The sequence below is a fragment of the Lepidochelys kempii genome, chromosome 2 (genome assembly GCF_965140265.1).
Source record: "Lepidochelys kempii isolate rLepKem1 chromosome 2, rLepKem1.hap2, whole genome shotgun sequence".
Taxonomy (NCBI): Eukaryota; Metazoa; Chordata; order Testudines; family Cheloniidae; genus Lepidochelys; species Lepidochelys kempii.
In genome coordinates, this window is record NC_133257.1 from 252,500,775 (window position 1) to 252,527,105 (window position 26,331).

Sequence of the window (26,331 nt, forward strand, 5' to 3'; positions counted from 1 at the left end):
GTCTCAGCGGCACTACTCCTCATCGTGGGGGACGGAACCACCAGGCCTTGAAGGCAGAGAGGCAAGCTCGGCAAAGCCCTCGCCAGTGTCCAGACTGACGGCACCGCCTGCAGGACTTAAGAGGCACCTCGCCGGTGACCTGGCACAGGTCTATAGAAATCTGCCCAGTGCTTCACCCATGGCTCGTCTCTGGTCACGGGCCCAAGACAGTCTGTCACAGGAGTGGAGTTATCGGTACACGTCCTCGCAACACAGATCCCCTAGGTCAGGAGGAAGGTCTTCATGGAGATTGACCCAGTGCAGTTCCCGGTCCCGCTCCAGATCTTGGTATTGGTTGAGCAGCATGAGGCTTAGATCGCTGGAATGCCGTCGCTGATTCACTGAACATCACTGGTCCCTGAGGACCCACAGAACGGACTCGTCCCGAGTGGAGAGTTTCCCTTCCAGGAACAGTGATTGGCACCACAGTGATCGGAATAGCCGATCTACTCGCTCATGGTCACCTGAGAGCAACCACTCGGCCTCGAGCTCCACCACCAGTCAGGAGTCATTGCTGGTGGACCAAAATCCAATACCGGTGGTCCCCTCAACATCAGCGGTACCGCCAACTACCCCATGGCCGCAGGGCCAGTGGCCGGCTGCCTGGTACCCATGTAACCCATGGGGCTTTACCCAGCCTTCACAAGGGCTCAGGGCGGTGGCGGGGGCCTCGAACAAACCATCGGCCTCGGTATCCCGCCCTCCCCCAGAGTCGGCCATTCCTGAAGAGAGAACCCCTCAGTCTCACGCAGACCCCATGGCACCAGCTTCCTCCTCATCTTCGCCTGTTGAGGCAATTGCGGGGGCCCCTCACGCAGTTCCTCAGGATGATGCTAAGGCTCATCAAGAACTGTTGAAAAGAATTGCCTCTAACTTGGGGCTCCAGGCGGAGGAGTTGGAGGAACGGTTGGACTCCCTATTCGATGTTCTCTGCTCAACTGCACTGGCCAGGTGCCTCTGCCCCTCCATGAAGGGGTGTCTAAGATCACAAACGCCCTGTGGCAGACCCCCTCATCCCTGCCCCACATCTCCAAGAGGGCAGAAAGGAAGTACTTGGTGCTGGCTAAGGATCATGAGTCCTTATATACCGACCCGGCCCCAAGCTTCCTGGTAGTAGTGACTGTTAATGAGCGGGAGAGACAAGGCCAACCAGGAGCTACTCCTAAGAATAAAGACTCAAAGAAGCTAGATTTGTTCGGACGCAAAGTTTATTCATCCTCCATTTGAGGGTGGCCAACCACCAAGCCCTCCTTGGCTGTTATGACTTCAATATGTGGCAAGCCATGGCCAAGTTTGAGGATTCGCTTCCTGAGGACACCAGGAAGGAGTTTCGGGCGATTCTCGATGAGGGCAACGCTGCAGCCAGAGCAGCCCTGCAAGCAGCCTCAGACGTGGTGGACTCCGCGGCACGCAGCATGGCCTCAGCCATCTCCATGTGGAGGGCTTCCTGGCTCCTTCTCTTGGGTTTGTTGATGGAGGCCCAGCAGTCCATACAGGACCTTCCCTTTGATGGCCAAGCGCTGTTTGATGAGTAGACAGACAATAAATTACATAGGTTGAAGGACTCCTATGCTACATTGAAAATCCTAGGGCTCTACATCCCAGGTCCAGCCCATAAGTGGTTCAAGCTGCAATACCCCAGGGTCAAAGGAGCCAACCGAGGCAGGAGATGGCTCATGAGAAGAGCAGAGGCCACAAACGTCTCCAGAGCCACCAACCTCCGCCCTCTACGCAATTGGGCGCCTACCACAACAGGCAGGGTGGCAAGGAAGCTTTTTGAGGGTGCGTCTGAGGGCGACCTACCAGACTGTACCCCAAATCCATCCTCCCTATGTTTCTGCAACCGCCTTTCTTTCTTTTTTCCTCCCTGCATGGACCACAATAACTTCAGACCGCTGGGTCCTCAACGCAGAGGCCCAGGGCTATACCCTCCAGTTTCTTTCATCCCAACCCCCAATCCCTTCCCTGTCCCTCTTCAGGGACACTTCTCATGAAAGTCTCTCCACATAGGAGGTGAAGGGCCTGCTGCAGCTGGGAGTGGTGGAAGAAGTTCCTCGCAAGTACAGGAACAAGGGATTCTGTTCGTGGTACTTTCTAAGACCCATCCTGGACCTGCGAGACCTCAACAAATATCTAAAGAAGTTGAAGTTCTGCATGGTCTCCCTGGCCTCCATCGTCCCCTCCCTGGATCCGGGAGACTGGTATGCTGCCCTCGACTTGAAGGATGCATACTTTCATATTGTGATCTTTCAAGTACACAGAAGCTTCCTGTGCTTCACAGTGGGATTGGACCACTACCAGTTTGCCATTCTCCCTTTTGGCCTAGCAACAGCACCGAGGATGTTTACCAGGTGCATGTTGGTTGTAGCAGTTTACCTCCGGCATCGGGGTATTCAAATATACCCATATCTCGATGACTGTCTGGTCAAAGGCCGCTCCAGGTCTCCAGTCCAAAGGGACATCGTGATGCTACAGGTCACATGCCAGTCCATGGGCCTATTGGTGAATGACAAGAAGTCAAAGTCAATGTTCGTTCCGATGCAAAGGATAGAGGTAATTGGAGCAGTGCTTGACTCCACCTGCACCAGAGCTTTCCTGCAGCAGGAGAGGTTCCAGATGATGTTGGACCTCATCGCGGGGGGTCTCTGCGTTCCCTCTAACCACAGCCCAGGTATGTCTGCATGTGCTGGGCCACATGGCAGCATGTACATATGTTGTCCACCATGTAAGGCTCAGAGTGCAACCCTTGCAGCAGTGGCTGGTGACAGTCTATTTCCAGTCCAAAGATCACCTGGACAAGGTTGTTACTGTCCCACCAGTGATACTTACCTCCCTGCAATGGTGGACCAATCCCAAGGCAGTCCTGGAAGGAGTTCCGTTCGACAGCCTGCTCCACTCTGTCGAACTGATATCAGACGCTTCGGACATAGGTTGAGGAGCGCATCTAGGCGAGCTACAGACCCAAGGGACATGGTCTCTGGAGGAGATGATGTTGCACATAAACATCATGGAGCTCAGAGTGGTACATTTGGCCTGCGGGGTCTTCCTGACACATCTGTCAGGCAAGGTGGTGAGAGTATTGACCCACAATACGGCCTCGATGTTTTACATCAGCAGACAAGGGGGAGTATGCTACTCAGCTCTGTCAAGAGGCTTCTCTGACTGTGGGATTTCTGCATCAAGCACGTGATCAAGCACCTGGAGGCCTGTCACCTCCCCAGCGTGACCAGATCACTTCAGCAGGTCTGTTTTCTTTCCCCACAAATGGTTGCTGCATCCAGAGGTAGCCCAAATGCCCTTCCAGAGGTGGGGAACTCTGCAAGTGGACCTGTTCGCCACCAGACAGAACAGAAAATGTCATCAGTTCTGTTCCCTGCAGGGTCTGGGCAAGGGCTCTCTCTCCGACTCCTTCCTCCTGTCATGGTTGGAGGGCGGGGGCTGGGGGGTCTGATGTATGCATTCCCACCGATCCTGCTCATTAGCAGAGTCCTGTCAAAAGATAGAGAGACAAGGCCCAAGTCATCATGATCAGTCATCATGGCGTGGCCACACCAACATTGGTTCAGCACACTGATGAACCCAGCAGCAGCCACTCCCTAGCCCCTTCCTGACCGACCATGTCTGATTTTGCAAGATCATGGGCACCTCCTCCATCCCAACCTCACCTCCCTCCACCTCACAGCATGGATGCTGGATGGTTGAACCCGGAGGAGCAGGCCTGCTCTGATGAGGTCCAGCAAGTCCTCCCTCCTGGAAAGCGGGAAGCCTTCCACCAGAGCAACCTACCTGACCAAATGGATGAGGTTCTCCCACTGGGCACCTGAGCATCACCTGTCTCTGTTGTGCTCTTCCTTACAATCTGTCTTACATTACCTGCTTCATCTTAAGAACCAGGGACTGGCCCTCTCTTCCATCATGGCGCATCTTGCGGCCATCTCCTTTTTCCACCCACCTATCCAAGGTCAGATGGTGTTCTCGCACGACATGTCAATCAGATTTCTGAGAGGCCTCGAGAGGCTCTTCCCGCCAGTCTGGGCTCCTGTGCTACTGTGGGATCTTAGCTTGGTTCTTTCTAGGCTCATGGGTCTGTTCTTTGAGCCTATGGGCTCCTGCTCCCTTTCCCACCTGTCATGGAAAGTGTTTCCTTGTGGCGATAACATCACCGAGACGAGTGTCAGAAATGAAAGCCCTGACATCGGAGCTGCCGTATACGGTGTTTTGCAAGGACAGAGTTAATCTGTGACCCCATCCGGCCTTTCTGCCGAAAGTGGTGTCTTCCTTCTATGTCAACCAGGAGATCTTCCTCCCGGTGTTTTGTCCCAAGCCACACACCACTAGTGAGGAAAGGAGGCTGCAGACGTGCCTTGGGGTTTTACCTGGAGCGTACCAAGCCCTTCCACAGGTCGACCCAGCTCTTCATCGCGACAGTGGACAGAATGAAGGGCCTTCTGGTGTCCTCGCAGAGGATTTCCAACTGGATCATCTCCTGTATCCGGTCCTGTTGAGACAATGGTGGGCAAGTTGTGGCCCGCGGGCTGCACGCAGCTCGTCAGGGTAATCCACTGGCTGGCCGCTAGACAGTTTGTTTACATTGACCGTCCGCAGGCACGGCCGCCCGTAGCTCTCAGTGGCAGCAGTTCACTGTTCCCGGCCAATGGGAGCTGCGGGAAGCGGTGGCCAGCCCACACCTCTTCCCGCAGGTCCCATTGGCCAGGAACGGCAAACCGCTGCCACTGAGAGCTACGGGCAGTCGTGCCTGCGGACGGTCAATGTAAAAAAACTGTCTTGCGGCCCGCCAGTGGTTTACCCTGATGAGCTGCGTGCAGGTTGCCCACCGTTGTGTTATGAGCTGGCACAGGTCCTACCACCACCAATCATGAGGGCCCATTCGGCCAAAGACCAGGCATCCTCTGCCGCCTTCCTGGCGCACGTTCCCATCCAGGACGTTTGCAGAGCCGCAGTGTGGTCTTCGGTTCACGCATTCATGGCGCATTATGCCATCACTCAGCAGGCCAGAGATGACGCTGGGTTCAGCAGAGCTGCGTTGCAGTCTACACGTCCATGAACTCCTACATGCCTTCCTTGGTACTGCTTGGGAGTCACCTAGTATGGAATGGACATAAGCAAGCACTTGAAGAAAAGACAGTTACCTGTTCCATAACTGGTGGTCTTCGAGGTGTTGCTCAAGTCCATTCCATGATCTGCCCTCCTTCCCCACTGTCTGAGTTTCCGGCAAGAAGGAATTGAGTGTGGGGGGAGCCGGTGGTGCCCTTTATACCGTGACTTGTGCGCACCGCTCCAGGGGGTGCCGAAGCCGGTCCTCTACAGATAGCACTGAGGGAAAAACGTCCGGTGCATGTGGCGAGCACCTAATATGGAATGGACACGAGCTACACATCTTGAAGAACACCAATTACAGAACAGTTAACTGTCGTTTTTAAATTCATACAAAGAGAAGCTGTTCCCAAGTAATGCATTTTTAAATCATTATGAATGAATGTGTTTTTAAAGATGAATAAGCAAGAGAACGCACTTGTCATATTGATGGATTGATGTATGAAAGAACTTGGCTTTGTTTGCAAAACTTTCTTGCTTCTTGCAAATATGCAATCTTTTTTTAACTGAGGCCAGCACTTAAGATGTAAAAACACTCCACTAACATGAAGTCTGTTAAGCAGAGGACTCTGTTTGGAACTGTGGGCTTGTTAGGTTAACGAACATTTTAATTAAAAATTTGGTTTTAATGGTTTACCAGATCATTCAAGCACATGGCGGCACTGTGGACCCTACGCTTACAAGCAGATGTACGCATCTTCTCTGTGAAAGCCAAGTCAGTAATATGTATGTTCAGGTAAGCAAAATTAATAACATAAGTTGACACAGGCTCATGTACTGAAGTATCACTGAAGTATGTCAATGTTTGCAGGTTTTATTGTACAGAATAAATAACACACTATTGGTCAAGTTCTTCAGTTTTCACTAACACAGAACACATTCCATTGCTGTTTCTGGGAATTTGTCTCAGTAAAGAGTGCAAGATTTGTCACTGTATTAATAACTTCATAGCTCCAGTGGGGAAAGAAGTTGACAGCATATGTGAAACTGTCACAGTTATTAGATTCACAGTGTGGAGTATCAATACAAAGAATTGGAGAAATTATGAGACCCTGCAATTTAAGACTAGAAAATAGATTTTTAGAGTAGTTCTACATTAAATATTTACATTTTTTTCATTATTTCTTTTTTAACCTGCTGTGTGCTTGTCTTTCTGACAACTTGTGATCTGATCTCATTAATTCACCATTTTCCTTTTAAATGGAAGTTGTTTTATAAGTAAGACTACAATGTTCAGTATTTCAGCAGATACGTGATCTGTACATACAATTGAAAATAAGTGATAAAGTGGAACCATACAGTATAAAACTTGTCCTCACTCTGAGGACACAGGCTATGTCAATGTTGTTTTTAAGTGACATTTCAGAATTGGATGTTTGCAGGTTTGCCACTTGGTCTTCTGTGCATACATTTACCAACCATTATGCCATTCCTGCGGCATCCAGAGCAGATGCAAACTTTGTTAGAGCAGTCCTGCAGTCCTTGTTTAAGTAGATGCCAGGCCCCACCTATGCAGGTACTGCTTGTGAGTCACCTAAATGGAATACACGTCTGAATCTGCTCAAAGAAGAAACAGTTACTTGCTGTAACTGTGTTTCTTCAAGATGTGATATAAATGTGTATTCCACATCCACTCCATCCCCTCTGCATTGGAGTCTATACTCTTGATTTTTGGTGTGAAGGAACTGAGGAGGGTCGCAGCGGTGCTGCCTCGTGGAGCCAGGGGAGGGGTTACACCCAGGAGGTGCAAGCGTCACCCCCCAACTAGTACTGCTAGGCAAATTCTCTGGTTCTGGTGCTCTGGGTGTGTACATACCTAAGTAGAGTACACATCTGCATCACATCTCAAAGAGCTATAGTTACTATAGGTAACCGTTTCCTTTGACCAGCTCCTCCATAATATTACAAGAGAAATAAAATGTATATTCTGGAACACCCAGGTCTCATGTTCATGGTATGTCTGAAGGAGATGTAGTGTGAAAGAGGGCACCTAAAGGGCTGGGGAAAAGTATTATATACTCTGGGAGCTCAAAAGAGCAAAACATGCCTTTTTAATGGGTTACATGGGTGTCCTAGCATACTGTTTTTAATATAAGTTAAAGCAAGAGTAACAACTTCTAACTGTATATACATGTGTTGGTAGGCTGTGAGAGAAAGGAAGAGGTGCATCACAGCACACTGGCTGAACTCCATCTTGAAGAAGAAGAAAATGATACCACCACATCGAGCCCTTCATTTTCCAGTGGCATTCCCACCAGGAGGAAAACCATGCTCTCAGCACGTAAGAAAACCCGAAGTTAAAACAACTAGCATTTTCTTTAAAAGCTTAATTGCACCGAGTATTGAATATTTGTTGTATTGGGGCAGCATTTACATATCCAGAAAATACCTATTTGAAGTAAAATGTGGACTCCTTTTCCCAATGGTGGAATTGGCTTCAGATACATGTAAATAAAGGATTTTCTCTTGTTCTTACAAGTGGTAGTTAGAACTTTTCACTTCTATGGTGTGTACCATCCATTGATCTCAAAGTGTTTTATGCATTAATGAGTTTTAAGCCTCACAACAACACCCTTTAATAGTTCTCCCTCTTACACACGAAGAAATTAAGGCACAGAGATTAAGCAAATTGTCCAGGATCGCACAGCAAGAATCGAGATTAGAATCTAGGTCCCCTGTTCTTTAACCACTAGACTGTGATCACTTTTCTCTAACTTCATAGATGCTAATGTTCTTGCAACTGTAGCAGTTTTTATGTTTTCATTTTTAATGCTCAGCATTGGGAAATCCCAATTTGCAGGACCAAAAAGAATAATGAAACCTGTTCTTTGACTGATAATTAACCATTCACAAACTCAAGAGATTGGATTTTGATACTTAAGGTTGAGAAATGATATTTTTTTGAGTGCAGTGGATGGCGTCTTAGTTGCACCACTTTCATTACCACTAACGGCAAAACCCACCACAAGACACTGAACTTTCCCCATACAGGTCCTGATCCTTCAAACGTTTGTGCATGAAGTCACTGAGTAATGTTTGCATGATTGGGGCCAAAGCCAGTAGTTTCAGTTCCTGTAACTTTTATGAGAAGATTTTGAATTCAAGTAAGGAGGGACATGTAGCATAGGAGATAGAAAGCATCATCTTAATATAGCTGTTAACTGGGCAATGAAGACTGGAAGATTTTTCAATTAGCAGAATTTAATGTTTGCACTGATGCCTGAAGCAGGATTTGTAAAGGCCAAAAGCAACCTATTAATTTGGGTGTTAAAATATTTAATCTTGATGCATTCTCAATAAAGAAAGGTTGATGAGGACTTCGTAGGGGTCAGACAGCAAGAAATCAAGTAGTCAGTCAGTACTGTTCAGTTCATTGCAGTATAGAAACCGATCTCATTGGTCCCAGATCTCAGTTACTGAGGTCCTGCACTTGAGCCGGGAGTATATTGAGGGAGCATAATTAGCTTGAAGTTACCTTTTGTGCCCCCCGTATTCTGATGCAGCTAGGGTCCTGCTGTGCCCCTGGTGTAAATTAGTCCAGTCTAGCTTCAGGGCCCTAGGAAGGAGAGAACAGTTGCAGTGCCACAGCCGCGGCATGTGGGAGTGGGAGAAACGCTGATGTAGAGCCCTTATGCCTGCTGAAGAGGCACCTTATGAACCACTGAACATTCTGCAGCCTCAGGGCCCAAGTAAGTGGGCTCTCCTGATTAACGAAGCCTTATTGGAACCAGTGAGGTGGTTCTGGCATATTCCAGTATTCTGCGCCCCCACACCTAAGAGGGCCAAGAGGGGCTATTTTGTCCAGGCAAAGGGAGCCGAATTTATGTTCTCCCACTCTACCCCCAACTCCCTGGTGATACAGGCTGCTACAGAAAGGACTAGGTCACAATACTTTTGGACCACCCCATCAGACAAGGACTCCAAAAGACTCTACCTTCTGGGGAGAAAGGTCTTCTCTTCCGCTGCTTGCAATTTTGCATTGTCAATTCCCAGGCCTGCTAGTTCAGTACAACTTCAGCAACTATTCTAGGCTGGTAGCCTCTCAGGACAAACTTTCCCCTGAAGACAGACCCCAATTCCTCTCCCTTCTAAAGCAGGCAAGTTAGTGGGAAAAACAGCCCTTCAGACTGCAGTTGATGTAGTGGATACAGCATCAAGAAATTTAGCCACTAGTATGGTTATGAGAAGGGATTTTTGGTTGCAATCCTTGGTCTTTCCCAGGGAAAAGAATACTATCCAGGACCTTCCCTTTGACGAGGAAACCGATGAGACTCTTCATTCGTTAAAGGACTCGAGGTCGACCCTCCACTTCCTGGGGATCTACACACCAGCTCCAAAAAGGAGGCACCAGAGTCAGACCTATAAACCAAGACCGCCTCCCCCTCCTCATGCTTTCTACTACCAATGTCCTGCCAAGTCTCCATGCAAACAGAAGACTCAGAGGCTCTGCTTTTCAGCCCTCTCTACCACCATGATTGTGACCCATTCTCAGCCCCCTCATAGGATCCACGGTAGATCCATGCTTACCATCACTGGTGCCACATACCCCTTCTCCTGCCACTTTTGTAGGCCATTTTACTTTTTTGCCCACAGTTGAGAGCTAATCATGACAGACAGTTGGGTCTTGAAGCTTATCCATCAGGCATCCTCTATAAGTTCCTCTCTTTCTGTTTTTACAAACCCCCTTCCTGGTACCCCTTCAGGGACCCCTCTTACGAGGTGATTCTTTAACAGGAAGTGGAATCCCTACTACAGCCTCTGTGGTGACAGCCCAGATGAGACCTCAGGGCCGTACAGTTTTTCCATATCTGGAAGACTGGCTCCTGGTAGGATGCTCTCGATGGGAGGTCAGGTCAGCTACACAATTCCTCATTCAGTTTCTCGCATCCCTGGGGATTTGTCTGAACAGAGAAAAGTCCATTTTATCCCTCACGAGGATGCTCAACTTTATTGGGGCAACATTGGATTCTGTTTCTACAAGTGCCTTCCCTCCTCCCTGCAGAAAGATTTCAAATGATGTGCAACCTGATTTCTCTGATATCCTGCAGACCAAAGACTACAGTGAGAATGTGCCTATCCCAGTGAGGCCACTCGTGTGACACCCTTTGTCAGGCTTCATCTATGATGCCTAAGGGCCCGGCTCAATTCAGTCTACTTGCCCAATAAGGACCACATCAACGCCAAGGTGATCATTCCTTCCAGGATCGTCGCTTCCTTCATATGGCGGTCGAACCTAGAAAAGGTGAGAATGGGAGCCCCCTTCTCTACTCCCACTCCTGTTGACACCATTGTAACAGATATTTCCCTTCTGGGGTAGGGCACCCACCTGAACAATCACACTGACGGGACACGTGGACCCCACAGGAGGCCAGGCTACACATCAACATAATTGTAACTGTGGGCACTCCGCCTCATATACAAGGCCTTCCTCCCACTTATATGTGCCTTCCATATCCAAGTGATGTCAGACAATATCACTGCCTCGTCTACGTAAACAAACGGAGAAGCAAGATTTCTACCACTTTGTCTGGAAGCAGTCAGGCTTGGAACTGGTCCATCAAGCACAACATTCCTATCCAGGTAGCATACCTCCCAGGTATTCGCAGCTCCTTAACAGACAACCTCAGCAGGTACTTCTAGGCAGACTGCAAGTAGGAAATCCACAGCCTATTCCGACAGACATATTCATGCAATGGGGCACACCTCCTGGGACCTCTTTGCATCCCAAACAAAAAACCCCTTCCCCTATGTTGCTTCAGGGGAGCCATAGGCCATGACTTCCAAGATGACGTTCTCCTGTTGTTGTGGACGAACGTTTTCATGTATGCCTTTCCTCCCATTCCCCTGCTTCCACAGGTCCTGAGAAAGAGGTGCAGCAAGGCCAGCGTCATTCTCCTAGCACCCTACTGGTGCAGTTTTGGTTCCCAGAGCTGCTGTCAATGTCAGCCTACCCTCCAGTAAAGCTCCATCCCTTCCCAGAACTCCTAATGCAGGACAGGGACAGAATCAAAGACCCCCTGCCTGAGCTCGCTCCGCCCCAGGGCCTTGTGTTTGAATGGCCGTTGGAAGTAGAACTTTCTTGTTCTTCTCCTGGTCCAAGCTACACTTACCCAAAGTAGAAAAGATTTGACTAGGACTTGCTCTTTAGCTAAATGGAAGCATTTCTCCACCTTTGCACAGCACAATCAGTCTTACCCAGTCACTTCAAGTATCCTGATTGTTTTAGATTACCTCCTGTCTCTAAAGAAGTCTGGTCTTTTGATCGGCTTGTTATAAGCTCACCTTGCAGCCATTAGTGCCTTCTTCCCTCCAGTAGCTGGGCACTCTCTTTTTACCCACCCAGCTATGACACAATTCATGAAAGGTCTCATTGAGGCCTTCCTGCCAGTTATTAAACCTATATCGCTATGGGATCTTAACCTCGTGCTGTCAAAATTCACCAGACTACTGTTGGAACCTTAGCAGTGTGCTTCATGTCCCACCTATTCATGAAAGTAGTGTTTCTAGTGGCCCTCACTTTGGCCAGAAGGGTCAGCAAACTGGGAAGATCCTCCCCAGAGGCCTTTCAGAAGGAAGAGGTATCCTTTTGCCTCCAGCCTAAATTTCTCCCCATGGTTATCTCTCAATTTCACATCACCCAGTTTATTCACTTATCTGTCTTTTTTTCTAAAAACCCCATGCTTCTCCTGAAGAGAAGAGACTTCACTCCCTTGGCATCCCACATGCAAAGAACCAAACGTATCAGAAAGTCACCAAAACACTCTATTGCAATTGCAGAGAGATCCTGAAGTCAGGCCATATCTTCTCAAAGAATTTCTAAGTGGGTTTCTGGCTTCATTGTTAAATGCTACAGGCTAGCTCACAGCCCACTCCACAAGAATACAAGCCACCACTATCGGATCTGTGCAGGAACTCCCAATGCAGGACATAGGTACAGCCACCAGCTCCATACACATTTCCTAGACACCATGCAGAAGTCCAGGCCTCTGTTGCAGATACAGCAGTGGGATCTACAGTATTGAAAGCATCTTTGCTTCTGGCTTCCTCACACCCCCGTTCCAGCTTGCCACCCACTCACGTGTGGAATATACATAGGAGCCAGCACTTGAAGAAGAAATGGAGGTTACTTACCGTACCTGGAAGTTCTTTGAGATGTGTGATCCCTATCTGCATGCCACTACCTGTCCTCCATCCCCTCTGCTTTGGATCTGGTTAGATTTGCGGTAAGAGGAGGAACTGGGTGGGGGGCATCCACCCTCACTGCCGTTTATACCCTCACTCAGAAGCACAAGGAGACCTACTGTGCAGGTGCAGTCCAACGGATACTGCTTGTTAAACTCTCCGGACTCATGTCCACGGTGTGCATGTGTACCCACACGTGGAATTCAGATAGGGACCACTCCTCTCCAAGAACTTCCACTTACAATAAGTAACCTCCATTTTATTGAGACACACTGACAAGTTCACCAGGCTAGAGAAGAATAATCTCTCATTTATTTGCAACCTTTGTGTGCATCTGTGTAAATACTGCCTAGTTCTTTTATTATTATTATTTATTATTACTATTATTATTTGTAACTTTCGTTCTTTTCTACAATAGATTATCTCAGTGACCGGATTTGTTGATAGTGACAGAGATGATCTCAAACTAATGGCTTATCTAGCAGGGGCCAAATACACAGGCTATCTGTGTCGCAGCAACACAGTTCTCATCTGTAAAGAGTAAGTGGTTTATTTCAACAGCATTCAAATCTTCAGTAACCTATTTCCAGTCTAGCTACAAAACTATCCTTGATTATGTTAGTGACTTCCTTGCTATGTTATTCATTTATAGCTATTTCATAATAAAGGCACTTACGTGTTAATTATTTTTTTCCTGGAGTGATCCAGACAACTGCAGTATGGATGCCCAGTTTTATTAATTATATTTCCAAGTCCTGTTATATTCCAGTAATTACAATTTTTTACTTCTGACTTTAGAAAGCTAACTTTTGAGCCTTTAAGTGTAAATTTTATTTCTTTTAAAGAGAAGGTACAGTTATTAGGCCATTTATAAGTAAATGGTTAATACTGATTGGTTAAAAGGTCTTCAACTAGAGCCATTTTAGATCTTCTGTTCTGGGCAGAAATTCTAGCTCACCAACCACTCACATGTATAGCAAAAACATCTCTTAGGAAAAACAGTATTTGGCTGCAACTACCAATAAAAAATACCCAGAGGGTAGGCTGAAAAGAGAATGTTGGTATTCTAGAACTTACTGAAGAAAGTACCTTTTTACTAATGTGAATATTCCCCCCTCCTCCCCTCCACACAATAAGGCCTACTGGGTTAAAGTATGAGAAAGCCAAAGAATGGAGGATACCATGTGTAAACGCACAGTGGCTTTGCGATATATTGCTTGGAAATTTTGAAGCATTACGGCAGATTCAGCATAGCCGATATACAGTGTTCAATCTTCAGGATCCACTTTCTCCTACTCAGCATCTAATTTTAAACCTCCTCGGTAAGTGGGAATTTCCATTCACAATATCCTGTATACCACAGAGATTAGCCTACTGGACAAAATTATAATTGTACTCAGTCATATTGGACTGTGTCATATCTTTTTTGTAACAAATTACTCACACAGTCCTATGTTTTTTCTTCACCTCTTGTAGATGCTTGGAGAGTGCCATTGAAGGTATCATCAGAGCTACTAATGGTATGTTGACTTAGTCTTTCAGTTGTGTTTTCAACTAGTTATTGCTAGGGTTTTGTTGTATCCATGTATGAGAGAGTAGGTGAAAATCAGGATGGGTATAAAAGTATATTTTTTTAAAAAGCCTCCTTCCTGTATTTGATAATGTTCTCCATGTTAATTTATTTTCATGCTTCAGCAGAAAAAGAAAAGAAATCATTTTGCAAAATCCAAGCAATTTTGGGTGCCCACTTGAAATCTCTTAAAGGATTCTGGTTTTCAGAGGATCAATATTCAGCACATTCTGAACCTGAGGCCCCTTTTAATATGTTTCAGGTTGGACAACCAAAATCATTAGTCACTTTTGAAAATCTTGGCCTTAATGCATATGTCAAGGTTCCTCCCCCACTCTGAACTCTAGGGTACAGATGTGGGGACCTGCATGAAAAACCTCCTAAGCTTATCTTTACCAACTTAGGTCAAAACTTCCCCAAGGTACAAAATATTCCACCCTCTGTCCTTGGATTGGCCGCTACCACCACCAAACTAATACTGGTTACTGGGGAAGAGCTTTTTGGACACGTCTTTCCCCCCCAAAATACTTCCCAAAACCTTGCACCCCACTTCCTGGACAAGGTTTGGTAAAAAGCCTCACCAATTTGCCTAGGTGACTACAGACCCAGACCCTTGGATCTGAGAACGATGAAAAAGCATTCAGTTTTCTTACAAGAAGACTTTTAATAAAAATAGAAGTAAATAGAAATAAAGAAATCCCCCCTGTAAAATCAGGATGGTAGATACCTTACAGGATAATTAGATTCAAAAACATAAGTTTTGCCTAGAGGGGTTCTCTAAGTTACAAAAAAGATACACAGACAGAAATAGTTATTCTATTCAGCACAGTTCTTTTCTCAGCCATTTAAAGAAATCATAATCTAACACGTACCTAGCTAGATTACTTACTAAAAGTTCTAAGACTCCATTCCTGGTCTATCCCCGGCAAAGACAGAATATAGACAGACACACAGACCCTTTGTTTCTCTGCCTCCTCCCAGCTTTTGAAAGTATCTTGTCTCCTCATTGGTCATTTTGGTCAGGTGCCAGCGAGGTTACCTTTAGCTTCTTAACCCTTTACAGGTGAGAGGAGCTTTCCCCTGGCCAGAAGCTTTTACCCTTCCCTTTATATTTATGACAGCATAATATTTATACTGCGCAAAATTAAGGCAGAATTGTTCCATTCATATGGCTTCAAGTACTGTTATGAGTACACAATATGAAGTTCCAAAATCACGGACTTGATACCAAGTGAAAGGCATTTGTTATCTTATTTAAGAATATTATGTTCTAAAAAGTTGTCTTGATAAAAAATGTGGTAAAACTGTAGTGTAAACTGTCAAAAGCAAGGAAATTTAGAATGACTGTTCCACATTTTCCTCACGTTTTCTTGATATTGCAGTCCATACTGTAGACTATGTAAAAGTTCTTTTATTTTATTTAGACTAATATAAATACAAAAATTAAGGTTGAAGTGACAACTTCCACTCTGAATTTCCTTTTTTGTCAATGTATAATAACATTAACCTATTTTATGATCTTGAAAACTTTGACTAGCATTTCTCTAGCTTTTAACAATTTCACGTTTGACTCGATTTTATGTTAATTCTAGTTTGTACCAATTAATATACAGTTCAGTTGTACAACAGATGGCATTCAGATAAAATTTCACATTGCACACAAAATACTTGCCTTATCTTTTCTGTTCTGGATTATTTGTTATGTCAGTTTTATTACCATACTCTTTAGTAAGCAAGAGCTGATTAACCTCTACATCATTTGAACTTTTTTTTTAGCTGTCAAAATATTTTAAATAATTCCATTTTTTTTCAAGCACTCAGCAGTGGACAAAACCAGTACTAAAGTATCCCTGACACCTGACCTTAAGCCCGATGCCGTCTTCCAGTTTTTTAAATGGATTTTAGATACTTAGGAATATGGTCTTGTGTGCCTGCACTATTTGGTACTTACCACAATATTTATGGAGGGACTGATTGACTAAGTAGGCAGCAATAGGATATGCAGCCTTCAATTTCTAGGTTGCCAGTTGAAATGTAGCCTGTGCTAGCACACATTTTTCATCTACATGTAGATTTAGTTGCCTTCATATACTTTAAAATAGGGGTTCTCAACCTTTTTCTTTCTGATGGCCCCCCCCCCAACATGCTATAAAAACTCCACGGCCTGCCTGTACCACAGCAACTGTTTTTCTATATATAAAAGCCAGGGCTGGTGTTAGGGTGTCGCAAGCAGGGCAATTGCCTGAGGCCCCATGTCACAGGGGGCCCCACAAAGCTGAGTTGCTCAAGCTTCAACTTCAGGCCCAGTGGTAGGGCTTGGGGCCCCAGGCTTCAGCACCGCACAGATTTGCTTTCTGCCCTAGGCCCCAGGGAGTCTAACACCGGCCCTGCTTGGCAGACCCCCTGAAACCTGCTTGTGGCCCCCTCAGGGGTCTCCAGAGCCCTGGTTGAGAACAGCTGCTTTAAAATATAGGAGTTAAATGTTTTATTGTGAAACAGAAAAACTAGGATGGCTAATCAGAAAGTTTGTGCTTACTTCAGACACAAATGTATGGTGGTCTAATTGCAGGGTGTGAGATTGCCCCTGAAACCAAAGCAAAATGAATCAAGTCTTCAGCCTTCTTCTAAACGGGCAAGGTAAGAATAACTGGCAACCAGTGACAAAAGCTCATTAACTTCCTTTTGCACAGGCTTCTGTTTCCTTTGCTATTAAAAAACTTAGGAGAATGTCCACAAAACTGTCCATTAATTGTCCGCCTGTAACCATCGAAGCCCTTACTTAGTAAGATGGTTGTATCTGGCAAAAATTTTCTACATGTTGCCACTAGGGCTGTCAATTAATCGCAGTTAACTCACCCGATTAACTCAAAAAAATAATCACAATTAAAATAAAATAATTGTGAGTATCGCACTATTAAACAATAGAATACCAATTGAAATTTATTAAATATTGTTGGATGTTTTTCTACATTTTCAAATATATCAATTTCAATTACAACACAGAATATAAAGTGTATAGTGCTCGCTTTATATTATTTTTTATTACAAATATTTGTACTGTAAAAATGATAAAAGAAATCTTATTTTTCAATTCACCTTATACAAGTAGTGTAGTGCACTTTTTTTATCATGAAAGTGCAACTTACAAATGTTGGGTTTTTTGGTACATAACGGCACTCAAAAACAAAACAGTGTAGAACTTTAGAGCCTACAAGTCCACTCAGTCCTACTTCTTGTTCAGCCAATCACTAAGAGAAACAAATTTGTTTACATTTACAGGAGATAATGCTGCCCATTTCGTAATTACAATGTCACCTGAAAGTGAGAACAGGCATTGCATGGCACTGTTGTAGCTGGCGTCGCAAGATGTTTACGTGCCAGATGCGCTAAAGATTCATGTGCCTCTTCATGCTTCAGCCACCATTCCAGAGACATGCGTCCATGCTGATGACACTCGTTAAAAAAATAATGCATTAATGAAATTTTGACTGAACTCCTTGCAGGAGAATTGTTTGTCCCCTGCTCTGTTTTACCCGCATTCTGCCATATATTTCATGTTATAGCAGTCTCAGATGATGACCCAGCACATGTTCGTTTTAAGAACACTTTCACTGCAAATTTAACAAAATGCAAAGAAGATACCAATGTGAAATTTCTAAAGATAGCTACAGCACTCGACCCAAGATTTAAGAATCTGAAGTGCCTTCCAAAATCTGAGAGGCATGAGGTGTTGGAGCATGCTTTCAGAAGTCTTTAAAGGGGAACACTGATGCAAAAACTACAGAACCCAAACCACCAAAAAAGAAAATCAACCTTCTGCTGGTGGCATCTGACTCAGATGATGAAAATGAATAAGCGTCGGTGCACACTGCTTTGGATCGTTATCGAGCAGAACCCACCATCAGCATGGATGCATGTCCTCTGGTGGTTGAAGCATGAAGGGACAAATGAATCTTTAGCGCATCTGGCACGTAAATATCTTGCGACACCAGCTGCAACAATGCCATGCAAGTGCCTGTTCTCACTTTCAGGTGACATTGTAAACAAGGCAGCATTATCTTCTGCAAATGTAAACAAACTTGTTTGTCTGAGCGATTGGCTGAACAACAAGTAGGACTGATTGGACTTGTAGGCTCTAAAGTTTTACATTGTTTTATTTTTGAGTGCAGGTTTTTTTTTAACGTAATTCTACATTTGTATGTTCAACTTTCACGATAAAGAGATTACACTACAATACTTTTGTATTGGTAAATTTTGTTTTTTAAAGTACAAATATTTGTAATCAAAAATAAATATAAAGTGCGCACTGTACACTTTGTATTCTGTGTTGTAATTGAAATCAATATATTTGAAAATGTAGAAAACATCCAAAAATATTTAAATACATGGTATTCTATTATTGTTTAACAGCAGGATTAATCGCGATTCATTTTTTAATAGTGGGATTAATTGCGACTCATTTTTTAAATCTCTTGACAGCCCTAGTTGCCAACTATGCACTGGAGGAGATGGAAAAAAGAGAGTACACCCAGGTAGTGAACTAGAAGAGAGAGGGGAGGATAGGATTTGGAGAAATTGCGGGGGAGAAATTAGAGAGGCAGAGAACTGGGGGCTTCACAAGCAGGTAAAGGGAAGAAAGCAGAGACAGTGAGAGGAAACGGGATGAGAAGTGGAGAGGAAAACATGGAAGTAAAAAATAGAAAGCAAAACTGAAAAAAGGATTTAAAAAGGCAAAGAAACAAAGAGAACATAGAAAAGGTTGGGAGGGGAAGAGAGAATGGACAAAAGAAAGTGAAATGGAAACACCATATTCACATAAAAACATAATAATTGCAAAGGCCTCTTTTTAAATACACTAAAAAGTGAACTCATGAGCCTTTCATGAATCCGAGACTACATCATCTTGTGAAAGATTTCTTCACTCTGTCTCCAAAACTGGGCCGAGCAATTGAGCAGAGACTTCTAAAGGGTTAGCATTCATGGCACAAACAATATGTTGCCTGTTAATGTAAATGCTTAACTCTCTAGATTAAAATCATGCTGGATGATTGGTTTGACATTGGTGATTTTTCTCTAGGGAATCATTCTGCCATTCACTGTGTAAAGTCTACAGTCCTTTATAATGGTGAAATGTTTAACTTTATCTACAAGTATAAATAAGAAAAGCAGCCAGGGCATCCAATATGTTTCTGGAAAAGTGCTGCAGCTTAAGAAGCCTTTTTGGAGATAGTCTGACCTCCACTGGGTCAGGACTGTGCTCAGTCTGTGCCTTGAACCAACTTAAACACATCTTGTTCTCAGGTTGGCAACCTTTTATCAAAAAGTCATAAATATTGAAAACCTTTACTTGTGCGGGTAGTCCCATGAGTAAAATTTTGCAAGATTGTGCTTCAGTGGTTTTAAAATAAAAACATTGGTCCCAGTCTTCATGATGTCCTGTATTTTTCTATTTTGTAGAATTGAGGACATACCACCACCTACTAAAAAGCTCTCACCAGAATTGACCCCAATGGTGCTCTTCACAGGATTTGAGCCTACACAAGTCCAGCAGTATATCAAGGTGACTTTCATATTTTTCACTTATGCACAATATGTTGGAACGTTTAGCAACTTTAGATTATTTTCCCGAATACATCAAGTTTAATTTGTGTCTACAAGACTTTAGCAGAACAGGCCTAATGGATATAAAGAGAGAAAATTGTAGGGAATGGTTTTAAAATAGTAGAGAGTATAGTTTTCGGTATATTGAGTTTTATCTGCTAGTTTCTATCCAAGTTAGCCTTACTCAAGTACTTCATGCTTGTGTCTAATTTTTTCTTTCCTCATGTTAATTTTCAAAGGGGTGGGGGTACCTTCTGTACCTCCAATAGCAAACTAAATGACCAAGTTCAGGTGAGGAACATATGAATTACGATACTGAATCAGACCCAAGGTCCATCTGGTGCAGTATCTTGTCTCTGACTCTGTGCAGAACCAGATGCTTCAGAGGAAGGCGCAAGATTACCCCACATCTGCCTACTCCGAGTTATCTGTCTCCCATGAATGTTTAATCCTGCTTCTTCACAGACATTGTTTTACATTTTAAAGCATGAGGCTTTATATCCATTCCAAAACTTACTAATTGTTAAAACTCTGGATATTCTTGTTACCCATATAAAAGTCCAGTCCCTCTTTGAACCTTGCTATGTACTTGGAGCTAGATTCAGAAATGAACTTAGGTGTAGCGATGTTCAGCCTCAACATGCCTAACCATGCCTAGAAAATCCCTGGGATTCTCAAAGCCTGAATTAGGTGCTCAGGCTCCTTATACAATGCATGCGGAGAGATAGACTCATCAGAATGGGAGTCACAAAAGCAAGCACATTAAATGGATCCCTGCCTAAGCCAACCAATGGGAGATGCCAAGCAGAGGGGTGTGTCCTAAGCCCCACCCCTCTCAGGGAGGAGGACCTCCCTCATAACTTTTAGCCCAATGAGGTGTATTCCACATATGGGTACATACGCGCCTGAGTCCAGAGACTTTTTAGTAGTGCGTCCATTGATCTGCATATGCGCAATTGTTTTTCTTGTGCTCTGAACCAAGGGTATAAGGGGCAGTGAGGACTGGAGCCTCTCCAGTTCCTTTGTATCATCGCATGGCCTGAGTCAGAATCTTCTGTGTCCACAGCTTCGTTCTTTGACTGCCTCAGTCTGTGTATAAATATTGTAAATAGTTTTACTACTTTACTCTTTTAGTGTTAAGTACTAGTATAGTTAGTTAGTTGTTTTTCCCCATCCTGGGGAAATCATCCACGGGAGGCTAGGATTATGCCCAGAGTCCCAGGGTTACAGAATTGTGTTTCTCGCCCCCCCTCTCCTTTTCAGTGAGTGACAAACACCAGCACTGCTTTTAGAGCCTAGGCAAGGCTCACATCTTGGCTAAGTGCAACATTTGTTGTTCCTTCCCTCCTAGAACTCGTGCGAGTCAAGACTTAGAAAAGGCCATGAGATCTCAGTCAGATCCGGGCTAAGGACAACCCCCTAGACATCACCTTTAGTCAACAGGAAGAGTCCCTCCAAGCATAAGCTTAGGGCTCGAGACTGAGACTTCTAAGCCTAAGGTGAAGGCTTCTCATGAAAGTAAGGGGCATTGTCACAAGCACAGAGACAACATTCTTCCAAGGCTGCCCCAAAGAAAAAAAGACACCCCCCCCCCCAACCCCTTCAAGTTGGGAGAGTTCTTTCCCCCGGTCCTAAAGATTAAGGCCAAAGTAAACCACCTCAGCAGGAGAAAGTGGCACGAAGGAGAATGGATCCATTTGTTCCAGTACTGGTTCTGATATGCTGACAGAAAAGCATTCACTGCCACTCCCTTTAACATCCAGACCATACTCTGCCAATAACATCACGGCCCTGGAGGGATCCAGCTTCCAATGTGACTAGGGAAACACTGGATCCGACAGTTCCACCAGCTGATTCTCTCCATATCCCTAGATGGTCCGAGACCTACGTCTCTCTGGAGGACATCTTTGTTCTCCCCTATCCTCACTCCCCCCTACTCTCAGGTTCGCCTTTATTCACAGACATAACTGCTGCAGAAGAGGAAGCTATTTTGCGGTCCTGGGGTCTCTCTCCTCTCCCACCCTTGAACCTGGGTACTGTATCACTTGTTCTGCCAGAAGTTCAGGATCCAGCTTTTTCATCTGATGAGTCAGAGGTTCTAGAAGAGCCCCACCCTATCATGCAGAAACGGGTCTAGAGAGATCAGGGTTTCATCCTGTAATCAAACTATGACTTTCTCAGAAACAGGTGGCACCCAGTGCCAGGGGGTTCACCTCAGCTGGTTTATCCTTCATACTGGGATTACCCAGGATCAGTACATGAACCTTACATGCCATAACCTGGCCAACACCAACTGGCCCCATCGGAATATGTAGAAGACTGAGCTGAACTGGATCCAACAGTTCCAATGGTTTTGGGAGCAATTTCATTGTCTTTTCCAGATGAGGCAGTTATCCCATCTTCACCATCTCTGCCTGACAACTAGAGGCAATATCAGTAGCTCCTACAAAGCGTGGTGTCCAAGCTCCAGATACAGCTTGAAGAGGTTCAGGAGTCCCAACATAGATTGCTGGATATCTTGCAACCTTTGGGTCCCAGTTGAGCAGCCCTCCCTATCAACAAGGCCATCCTGGATCCAGCTAGAACTTCTGCTTCCTGCGCTCCCACCCCAAAGAGTGCTGAGAAGCGCTACTTTGTTCCATTTAAAGGGGCAGAGTTTCTATTCTCTCACCCATCATCCAACTCTGTGGTGGTACAAGCAGCCACTGAAAGATCCAGGCTGCAGCACCCCAAAACTACACCCTCGGACTGGAGTGCCAAGTGACTAGTCCTCCTAGGAGGAAAGGTCTTTGCCTCACTCCAATTTAGAATTTCAAATTATGAGGCCCTTCCTCCTAAATACAACGTCACTAATTATGCAGAGTTTGTTGGATTTTCAGGACAAGCTCCCTCAGGAAGATAAAGTTCAGTTCCAGTCCTTAATTGATGAAGGAAAATTATTGCCCAAAACTTCTCTCCAGGTGGCAGTAGATGCTGCAGACACTGTGTCCAGAGGGATGGCTGTGGCCATTGTCCTGAGGAGAGATTCCTGATAGAATCCTCGGGTTTCCCTGGCGAGGAGCAGAGTACCATTCAAGATCTCCCCTTTAATACAGTCAACCTGTTCAATGAAAAGACTGATGAATCTCACCACTCTCTCAAGGACTTGAGGACAACAGTTTGTTGTCTGGGTATCTATTCATAAACCTAAGAGGAACCATCATAAGCAATGGTACAGACCACTTCTTCAGTCATTTTACCACCAGTGCTCCCAGGAACCACCACACAAACAGACAATACAAAGGCCAAGATACACAGCTCCTGCATCATCAATTGCCACACCTTAATTTCTTTTGATGAGACTGTTGAGACCTGTATCCCTTTATTGATGCCACATCATCCTACCCTTTAGTATTTTGGAGGCCACCATATCCAGTTTGCCCACAAATGGAGGGCTTTCATAACGGACAAATGGGTGATGGAAATTATTCACTATGGCTATCTGATCAAGTTTCTGTCAATCCCTATCCACAAACTTCCTTCCCGGCTCCTTTGCTGGGACTAGTCACATGAGGAAATTCTGCATAAGAAGTGGACTCCCTTCTCCACTAGGGAGCCATAGAAAGAGTTCCATCTCAGCATCAAGGGAAAGCATTCTCAGCATCCTCATACATGTTAGTCCACAAAATGAATGGGAGATGGAGTCTGATTCTCATATTCTGTGCCAACTAAATACATTATTCATCCAAAAATTAAAATTCCGCATGGTCACACTGGCATCAATAATTCCCTCTCTGTAAGAGGGCAAACTGTTTGTTAAATAGTTTGCCCTCTTCCATGGAGGGAATTATTGATGCCAGTGTGACCATGCGGAATTTTAATTTTCATATAGACAGTCACCCATCCCACAGAAGGTTCCTCAGGTTCCTTCTTGGTGAAGACAATTACCAATACAGAGCCCAGTTTGGGCTAGCCACAGAACCCTGGGTCTTTACAAAAGTCATCAGTGGTGGCAGCTTGGATAAGAGGAAATTGGTTTACCATCTTCCTGTAACTTAAGAACTGGCTTATGACAGGCAGATCATACAAGGAAGTCCAGTTGGCTACCCAATTCCTGCTCCATTTATTATCTTCCTTTGGAATTAGTGTCACCCAAGAAAAGTCCACTTTGACTACCACAAGGTCCATAGATTTCATGGGAGCCACCTTGGACATAACTACAGCAAGAGCCTATTTACTTATCAAGATATTCCATGCGATGGAAGAGCTCATAAAACAGGTCATTCTCTGACCTCTGACTTCGGTCAGAACTTGCCTTTCCCTTTTTGGTCACATGGCCTTATGCACATACATGACACCATTTGCCAGGCTTCATCTTTCTTGCCTGCAAAATTAGGTTCAGTCAATCTTCTCACCAGAAAAAGTCAGTGTCCATGCCAGAATAACTGTTTGTCCAAGTTTCTGGCCTCTCTTATCTGGTAGACAAAGCTGGAGAAAGTTTGAGTGGGGACTCCTTTCCTCACACCTACAACTAAGGCAACTATTGCTACTGATGCCTCCCTCTTAGTTTGGGGAGCTTATCTGGACAAATATACTGCACAAGGCATCCAAACCCTTTTGGAGTCCAGGGTGCCTATCAGTTTACTGGAACTAAGAGCAGTCCACCCGGCCAGCAATGCTTTCCTCCCACTCATCTGGTCCCAGGATATCCTGATTGTATGGTTGTCATATTGTCTGACATTATCTTCACTCATCCCATGACAACTAGATTCCTGAAAGGACTTCTTAGATCCTTCCCACCGCTGGTGAAGCCAATTCTTCATTGGGACCACAACCTCATTCTTTCTTCTCTCTCCAAACCTCCTTTTGAACCTTTAGCCACATGTTCTATATCTCATCTGTCAATGAAGGTTTCCTTCCTAGGCACCATCACATCAGCCAAGAGAGTCAGCGAGCTGGGAGCACTGATGGCAGACCCACCATATACTACCTTCTATAAATAAAAGGTCTCTCTTTTCCCCCACCCAAAATGCATCACCAAAATAATTCCAGAGTTTCACATTCATCAAACCATCCACTTCCAGATATTTTCCCCCAAAACTGCATGCCTCTGATGAGGAGAGAGAAAGCTTCAATCTCTGGACATCCTAAGAGCACAGGCATTTATCTGCAAAGAAAAACGGTAATTAAAGGACACATAGACTTTTTGTTACTATAGCAGAGAGATTGAGTGGTCAAGCTATATCTGCACAGAGACTTTCTAAATAGATCTCTGGTTGCATTATCCTTTGTTATCAACTAGCTCACATCCCTGCCCCAGAGAGGGTGAGGGCCTATTCCATCAGAGTGCAAGCAACTTCTACTGCATGTATGTGACACTAGACTACTGCATCTCTACTAGAGATATATAGGGCAGCTACCTGGAGCTCCTTTCACACCTTCACAAAACATTACACTTTGGTCCAGTCTTCTACTACAGATACAACTATGAGGACAGAGGTATTACAGTCAGCCATCATTTCTGCATCCGTGCACCCATCTCCTGTTAGACTACTGCTTGCTCATCTCCCACATGTGGAATACACATAGGAACCACCACTCGAAGAAGAAAAGGAGGGTACTAACCTGTAACTAAAGGCTCTTTGAGATGTGCGGTTCCTATTTGTATTCCACTACCTGTCCTCCGTCCCCTCTACTGTAGATCATAACTGGATTTGTGGTAGGAGAAGGAACTGGAGAGGCGCCATTCTGCACCGCCTCCCACATATACCCTAGGTTCAGAGCATGAGGAGAACTGCACATATGCAGAACAATGGACACTGCTTAGTAAAAATCTCCAGACTCAGGCACAAGGTGCGCATGCATCCCCATGTGTGGAACACAGATAGGGACCACACTTCTCGAAGAACCTCCAGTAACCTCTATTTACACTGTATAATGTTTATCTAAACAAAAGCTCACTGTTGGTACAATTGTTTTGTCTTTGATATTTACATGGCATAGATTTGTAAACCTATTGAAACTTTAAAAATCACCTATTTATTTTATGTAGGAAGTTTGTACACTTCATAGATTTACCAGTTTGGCATTTATAAGATGCATATATGTGCTCTACAGAAAGTTTCATTGGTTTGGAATGAAACTTCAACATCTTCCCTCAGGCCCAGATACTTTTGCCTGAACATCGCCCAAGTAAGCATGATATGAGGAGGATTTGCTGGGGTGTCACGGAGTCTGCCTACCTTAGTACCATCACCACTAGCAATCAACAGAGCATCACTATAGAACTACATAGCAGCTAATGCAGCCTCTGGGCTGTAGTAGTGTTGATGACTGCTTTATGCTTCCCACTCTATCCTTTTTAATGTTTTTATTAATGTAATCTTAAAAATGTAAATTCAGGCTGGGGAGAAGTATTTCTAGTTCAAACAGGAAGAATTGAGGACAACTATGCTCATGATTGAGCTATATTTGATAGTAATAATTCTGGTTCCTTGTTAAATAGTGGTGTTCACAGTAGTCTGTACCATGGTAGATTTCACTGCATTTGTGAGAATCTATTTGTAATTTTCTTGTGATTAGTATGGGATACATGTCTCCAAAAATATATATTTTTATTTAATAGTTACTAGACCTGCTCAAAACATTTAGGCCAAACAATTTTCTGTCAAAAAGTACAGTTTTGTCAAAATAAACATTACTGCAAAACATGTCTATGTTGATGAAATTTTCAGTAAAGTCCAAAATGATTCATTTTGACTTTCCCATTTCATTTTGAGAACGTTGACATGTTTTGTTTCAGCTGTATTTTATTTATATTTTATTATTTTAACATTATCAAAATG

The 26,331-nt window shown here is 44.5% G+C and overlaps 1 protein-coding gene across 5 annotated transcripts in view; it reads left to right on the forward strand.

The window, feature by feature from the left end:
• The window catches only part of PAXIP1 (PAX interacting protein 1), a 94,647-nt gene that overhangs the window by 50,684 nt on the left and 17,632 nt on the right, over positions 1-26,331 (forward strand). For all 5 annotated transcript variants that reach the window (XM_073334579.1, XM_073334575.1, XM_073334576.1 and 2 more), the window contains 7 exons: positions 5,795-5,890; positions 7,298-7,435; positions 12,755-12,876; positions 13,474-13,658; positions 13,813-13,856; positions 16,476-16,543; positions 19,364-19,466. In XM_073334579.1, the coding sequence (XP_073190680.1) occupies positions 5,795-5,890; positions 7,298-7,435; positions 12,755-12,876; positions 13,474-13,658; positions 13,813-13,856; positions 16,476-16,543; positions 19,364-19,466 (756 nt within the window). The remainder of the gene's footprint in view (positions 1-5,794; positions 5,891-7,297; positions 7,436-12,754; positions 12,877-13,473; positions 13,659-13,812; positions 13,857-16,475; positions 16,544-19,363; positions 19,467-26,331) is intronic.